The sequence below is a fragment of the Buceros rhinoceros genome, unplaced genomic scaffold, assembly GCF_000710305.1.
Source record: "Buceros rhinoceros silvestris isolate BGI_N320 unplaced genomic scaffold, ASM71030v1 scaffold24035, whole genome shotgun sequence".
Lineage (NCBI taxonomy): Eukaryota > Metazoa > Chordata > Aves > Bucerotiformes > Bucerotidae > Buceros > Buceros rhinoceros.
In genome coordinates, this window is record NW_010411690.1 from 48,569 (window position 1) to 56,258 (window position 7,690).

Sequence of the window (7,690 nt, forward strand, 5' to 3'; positions counted from 1 at the left end):
AGTACAAAACTGCACACATGTGAACTGAGAAGGCAAGATAAATTGAGGAGAAACTCAGGGCACACGTTTCAGAATGTAAACCCAAGGATAAATCATGTTAAAGATGGTTTGGGTTAGAGTTACTTTTTTTTTTTCCTTTCTCTCCCCCTCACCAAAAAAGATGAGATGAAAAATATGAAAAATCTGTCTTTTAAAAATCACTTTAAAAATCTCTTGATATAAAACACGTACAACCATCACTGTAAGTGGGGGAAAAAACCCAATGATCAGACTGGGTTTGAGTATACTCAAGTAAAGACTCTAGTGGAATAAAGTAGCTAACTAACAGGTTTACAAAAATAACATTTACTCTACTAGCCATTGCAGAATTTTGACAACACATCTTTTCCCTATTACTGTTCTTGTAATTTTTTTCTTTTGAATATGAGTATTTCTTTCTTTGCACCTCCAAATAACTGAAAATAAAGGACATTACAAATGCTAATCACACACAGGGTACTGCAACCAAGCAGAAGCACACTTGCTCCTAAAACTCACATTGCCGTAAACACAAGACTCCTGATTACCATGCAGAGGAACCTTGTACGGCAGCGTCATCGTCTTGAATTGTGTCAAGATTATCATGCTGCATTTCCAACAGTATTATTTTTTAATACTATTTTTATTACTTAAATACCTTGATCATCTAGAGATGTATATTTTGATGTTAAATAAATGCAGATACACTGAATTTGCAGACAAATAGTAAATCTCATGATTCTGTGCCTTTCAACCGCTTTGTTTTTTCAGGATGGAGAGTGCAGGAGCACTCTATGATACTGCACAAAGAAGGTACTTCGCCTTTACTTCACAATAAGAACTACTTAATATCACACGGTCATCATGGACATTACAGACTCATTCCTCGTGGGAAGAGCTCCGCATCCTGCCGTGCTATGGGAGCAAAAGCTTCCATATGTCAACTTTAAAATGGCAGAAGAGATGTGAAGAAAAAACTACAGGACAGGGGGATCATGATGATGACCAAACGCCAGTGTAGTTAAAATAACACAGTGTGGCTGCTGTGTCTCTTAAAGTCCAGGAATGGTTTAAGTGCACTTTTGCATAGGTGAAAGTAGAATAGAAGAAAATCCTCCTAGGACCAGTTCATTTAGAAAACTAACATACCAGAAAACCAGATGAAGGACTCCAAATCCTTGTGTGCTAATATTTCAACCCTGGAATATTTATTAACAGTCACTTTAAAAAAAGCCCAAACTAAACAACACAAAAAGTATTCCAAATCCAGTAGAAGACAAAATAAATAAAATCACCCTTGATAATCAATTGCACAAAGTAACTACTTAGGGATTTTAAAAGACAGCAATCTCCATGTCATAGACTATTTGGAAAATTATGGGACTACTTACTCAAGTCAAGAACATCATCTGTCTTTATCAGATCTTCCTCCCTTGTGAGTGGTAACTGAGTTTCTGGCTCACCTTGCAAGTGCAGTGACAGTGAACGGAGCATAAAGAAAACTCTGATTGCCTTGAGAAATTAAAAAAAATTATTAAAATATTGCTGCACTCAATACTATATATTTTAACAGCATTTTAAAAATGTATACTCGCATTTACTTGCCTGAGTTTGTTGTCATGCAGTAAACGTACTTTTTAATTTGATAAAGTAGAATGTAATGTCGAAGTTAGTGAGAAAAGGGTATGGAAGAAGTTGAAACATGCTATTTATTTTCAATGAAGTAGAAGCAGCAGAGCTTTTATCCCACTGGCACACTTACACAGATTGTGACTGACAGGAAAATGGTTTTTTTTAAAAAAAAATCATTATTTTAAGACTGATAGTATTTACAATATCTGTACACTACAGACATTTACACAACCAGCCTGCAGAGCCTTTCACATTTGAACTTACACCAGCAATAACTTTTTCGAGTCTAACTAAGGTGTCTACAAGTTCAACAGTGGGGATTTCTGAGGTTTAATTTGCTGTGTTCATCAAAATGAACAATGGGCAATACAGCATTCTCACAGAACTTCAACTTTATATTCCTAGATGATCTACATCTGGACAGAACATTCTGAAAGCTGCACCCATCTCAAGGAACTTTACACAGCTGCTCTGTGAAATTAATACTCTGGTTTTGATTTAGAAATTAATGACATATGGTATGTAAAGACTAAATAAAGTGCCAGAGGACAATCATAATTAGTCACATTGAGAGGCACTGTTTATAATCTTCTTTCACTACAACAACTGTATTTTCAGCATAGCAATGAATAATGTTTATTATGTCCAGTGTTTTGTTTTTCCAAAGTTTCCTAAACAGTAATCCTGTGGCGTACTGTAAATTAGCTGTTGCCTTACAGTAAAAGCATTGAATTCATGGAACAGCTGCAGTGCCCAGGAACTCCCAGATTGCAGGAAGTATTAAAAAAAAAACCCCCAAACAAATCTAAATTGCTTTAAGGCAAAGCCCTTCACCGCTCTATTTTTAAAATTCTCAGAATTGTGGCTCCCGTGAACCAGAGATGTGAGTACCTGGGCAGCTATCGTACTGGTGGTACATTCAGAAAATTCTGGCAGAACAAGGACAAAGAAAGGGAACTCATGTATGAGTTCATGGGCTCTTCCATGAATTGACACCAGAACAGATTAATTTGGTATGCTGCTGAAATCTGATAGGGCAATACAATTATTCAGAGCAAAGGATGTCCAGGGTATCTTACAAAAACACACTATAAGACTACCTCATGAATAACAGCAGAGTTGTTAGGCAGACTGCATTCTACTATACTGTGGGTTTACTGAAGTAAAATAGTATTACCATAAAGCAGTTTTACTACCAGATGCTTCAAGCAGAATTCATGGTACTGAGTTTAGAAGTTTCCAAATTCAATCAAGAACAGCAATATCCCTGCATTTTTGGTAACCCAAAACGCAAACCCAACAGGTGTGGGGTTTTTTAATTCAGAAGGCAGCAATCATTCTGACTATTTTCACTTATTTTCCCCTCAATCCTCCTTCCCCCTACACAAAGCATTAATTTTCTTCTTATACATGCCCTATATATATAATCTTATACATTCCTTATAAAACTAATGTCACTATCTCCAAACATATAATCACATTTACTGCAGAATGATCTACAGAAGTAAGAAAATAAGAACTTTAGCAAGAAAAAAAATGAAAGATCATACAAAAAGGGAACTACGCTGTGCTTCTGATGATACTGATAGTTTGCTAACAATATCAATATAAACCCAAAAACCATGTGGTTTGTCACTTCCTATAACATTAGATCTCAGTAGAACAGCAGAGCAAATCGGTGGCCTAGAATTTTTTTCAGCTGACTTCTGTTTTCTTGGGTAAGTAGGAAAAAAATATGAATTGCTATCTACATTGAAGAACTAGGCATCATGACAAAGTATACTTTGCGCTGATTTCTTCATTTATATACATACAGCATGCGCAAAGAAATAGCAATTTGTGGGGAAACCTACAAATCTTACTACACTCCCATGAAATAGCGTTCTCACTGGTAATTTAAAACCTTCTCTCAAAGTCTTTGCTTGCTATGTACTCCAGGGTGCAGAGTTCAAGACCCATATTGTTCATTACTTCCCAAATAAGCACGTAAATGAGTTTGCGTTATTCTGGTGACTGGTACATGGTACCATCTTTAGGACTGCAGAAATCAGAAGAAAGAGATACAACCAAGCAGCAGTAACTGGATTATCAACAATTCAGAAGAGCACCTGATTCTGGGCAGAAGGCTTGATCAAACAGCAGGAGCTGATTTCAGAAAGCAGTCTAACAAGTTTTGGTCATTTTGATACTTCAGATCAGAGGGGTCAGCTGTCTGGATTTTGGAGTTGTGCCTTTGGTAACTCCACAGATACCTGATTACTAAGAGTTCCTCCTAAGTTGTAAGTAGAAAAGAATTGCCACTCAGAGAGATTTTCTGTAACAATAGTCGTGACAGCCTAAAATGATCTGCTCTCTAACAGCTAACAACTCATGATATAATCAAAGTACAGGAATTCTTCACTTGCTAGTGAAATAGAACTTGAGAAGGTTTTAGAATCATTCCATGGGATGCTCAGAATTGGATCACTATCCATGTGAAACTGTCAGCAAAAAGGACTTCCAGCAGGTTAAATGGGAACAGCAAGGTCACAAGAGACACCTGAGGTTCAGCATATTGTTATGGCAATAAAGAGAGGCAGCCTAGCTGGATGAAAGTAGCACGGGAACTCTAAGAAATTCTAAAACTTCTAGACAATGAAATCAGGGAAAGGAGGGCCAAAAAGGGAGCATGCTGGGAGTTCGTGCTGATGAGAAAGACCCTTTGATCCCAAAGAATTTACAGGAATATTTGTATTGATTTTTGAATTTCCACCAACAGAAGTTCAGCTGTTCCTTTGCTAGCACCTGAAAAACCATGGCACCGTCAGCTTCCATTTACATGCATTTCTAAGCATCATTCTGTTAAATGCCTCAGAGAATTCCAGGAAGTATTATTGCTTTCTAAGAACAACATTTTCAAGATAATTCAGTGTACTCTGTTAAACTTAAGTTGCTGTGATAACAAAAGTTGTGTGGCTTGTAACAGGTAATGAACCCAAACGTTCTCAGAAGATTCCTGGAAATATGTTTCATCTTCAAGAGTACTTGAATATATTCACACTTACAGAAATGCAAAGCTACCTGAAGAACAGCACTTTTGAAATCATAATGTTGTGCAGTAATACATCTTCAAGACTTACTGGCACTGCAAGGCTTATCATGCAGTGTCCCAAGGGCCAAGCACTGATTTTCCCAAGATCGCTGATAATGATGTGGTTACTCTTTCATGATCACCTCTACAGACTGTGTCAGTCATAAAAATAGGTACTTTTATTTTTCTCCTCACTCTCAAGACCTCTACCATGAATTACTTCAGCAAGATGAACACTCCTGAGAAAAATTTTATTTTTTGCTAGGTCTAGAAACACAAGCAATATGAAGACATCCAGGGGAGATCTACTATACGAATATAATGGAAGATAAACTGAGATATCAGATCATGAAAGGAAACTGAATATATATCAATATTATCAAAATGCCTTTTTATGTAGATGTCTCCAAGGTCTAAAAAATTAAAACCCCAGTGCAAGAACATATTGAATTGACAAAAGAAATTGTAGAGAACAGGTTTTTCCACTGGGGCAGGTAAATATTATATATTCTACATACAGGCCAAGTCTTCATGTCTTCATCAAGTCTTTGTTTTTATGGATGAACCTTCCAATCGAGCAGCTTTGCAGGAAAGACATTTGTATTTCTAGAACTGTTCAAAGCCTTCAGCATCACAAACAAATGTAAGAAAAACAGTGTTACTCACTCGTCGTGTTCTTTCCACATCTCCGCAAGGCAATCTTTTCACAAAATCAATACCAGTCAGTGGTGTCCCCGTTGGAGGCAACAAGATTGAGGCATCCATCATCAAGTACTCTACATTCATAGGTTTAATCTATAAAAATATTTTAACATTGATTACTAGAGAGAACAATACGCATTTACATCTTTACTTTCAAATACAACTCACGGCTGCATATTTTAAGAGGAAGGAATTGTTACGGAGTTCTAAGAATTTTTAATACCATTCCTCTTATTTCAAGCTTCTTACATGCAATCTCCTATTTTATATTTGCTCATCATTCCCTAACACACTGCTGAAGTTCCCATACTGAAAGACACAGCAAAACACTCTGAAAGGCTACAGAAGAAAAGCTATTTCATGAGTACTGAAAACTCAAGTCTGCCAGGTTTGATTTTAAGTTTTGACTCACATTCGTAATTACTCCAATCACACAAAAAAAAAAGTTTCCCACAACTTTTTCTCGCCAAAAAGAACTCTCTAGTCTCTAATTATGCACTAACTTTCACACTAGACAATTTCCTTCAATCCTGACCCTAACAGTCTCTCCCTTAGACGGTTAGTTATTTCCATGAATAAATGATGTCTAAAATATCTATCATTCTGCCCCTTTGGGCAATTTCACCAAGTTCTACTATACACACACACACACACTGAGACATGAGCTTCTTTTTGCCAGAAAGCCAGATGGAATGGCCAAAGCAGACAAAAGCCCTTCCCAGAGCTTGCACGATACTCTGCACAGAAGAACAAACGCAATCACGTGGGCATTCCAAAATAGCCAACTGTACTGCAAGCATTCCTGGACTCTGCGTCATGGCCAGGCACCAGCAAAGAGGCAGACTGAAACAAGGCCCAGAATTTTCACAGAGTTTTTGAGCTGCTGCCTTGGACACATACAAATTCAGAAATGGTCTTTAGCCATTTTTTCTCAAGTCAGAACGACTCACCTTTAGTGTCTAAACCACTGGATTAACAAATTCAATTGATGTGTAGAAAGATGTAAAATCTACACAGACAATAAGAACAAACGACAACACAGGACTAAAACGTCTAACAGGTGACTAACTACTTCAGATGCAATTCACATGAGCACACACCGGTTTAAACAGCAGTTTACACCATAAAGGTGAAGAATATTAAAAAAGAAAACTCTTTACTGAAAGCAAAAATACTGAGGACTACAGTGTTCAATTTACTGGCTCCTCTGAACTTGTTCTCGTCTATTGTTAATGAATACACATCTTTGCCAGTCAGACAGAGCAAGTATACTTCGGCCTTGGTAGAAGCACTATACCACGTCATTTACAATTCATCAGACAAGACAACATCAGTGTTACTTAGCACATAAATAAGCCTTCTCAGGAAGTCTTATGCTCGTTAACTAGGCAAATAAATATGCTCTAAGGAAAGCAAAGTTCATGTTCCAGGGTATAGCTCTGTATTCTATGGTAAGTAAAAAAAAATGCAGTCTCAGAAATAGATACAACAGAAAAGCCTAAACATATACTGAACTTGCAATACAAAAATAATGCTAGTATCAGTGCCACTTATCAAACAAAGTACAGCAATACTTAACTACTAAAAACTGAAATTTCACTACCTACTTCCATTATTTAAGCTGGTAAAATATGTGAGAGATGCCTGCCATATTAAAAGAATCATTGCAACACACCAACTGTAGATTGTGCTTTTTCAAAAAGACAGCTAGTGGCTGCTCATTAATCCCTGTACCACTGGGGAATAAAAAACTCTGTCACTGAATACCCACAATATTTTTATCCAAATTCTAACCTAAGAATTGAAACAGATAATTAGTTTTAAAACACGTTTACAGGTTAAATATCAACTGTCTGAGATTAAGTTTACTAATCAGTTAAAACTTTCAGAGCCAGTACTGCGGCACAGGCAATACCTCTCCCGGACAAGACAAAGGCCCCGATATTTGCTCACGAAAACCCTGTTCTCTACTGGTAAGTAATGTGGCTTCACTCAAAACTGAAACCTTGCTGGGCTTTGGAAAGATAGAGAAAGATTTTCACAGTGTTTAGTAACTAGAGAAAATAATTAATCCAGTATCTTGTTTCCTAGATTTTTGTATGCTCACTGTCACAAGTATGGGCTTTCATTTAACAAAAAGTTGTGAAATTTCACATAAACCATTTAATGTAAGTGTAGACACAACTCCTTCCAGACAAAAAAAAAAAAAAAACAAAAAAAACCCCACAAAACCACAACGACCCCAAAACCCCCACATTTTGTTATTCT

General features: G+C 36.8%; 1 protein-coding gene across 1 annotated transcript in view; it reads right to left on the minus strand.

The window, feature by feature from the left end:
• Positions 1 to 7,690, minus strand: part of CLEC16A (C-type lectin domain family 16, member A) — a 53,351-nt gene that overhangs the window by 20,831 nt on the left and 24,830 nt on the right. Inside the window, exons 17-18 of the mRNA XM_010136100.1 lie at positions 5,387 to 5,515; positions 1,410 to 1,530 (exon numbers count right to left, since the gene is read on the minus strand). Of these exons, the coding sequence (XP_010134402.1) occupies positions 1,410 to 1,530; positions 5,387 to 5,515 (250 nt within the window). The remainder of the gene's footprint in view (positions 1 to 1,409; positions 1,531 to 5,386; positions 5,516 to 7,690) is intronic.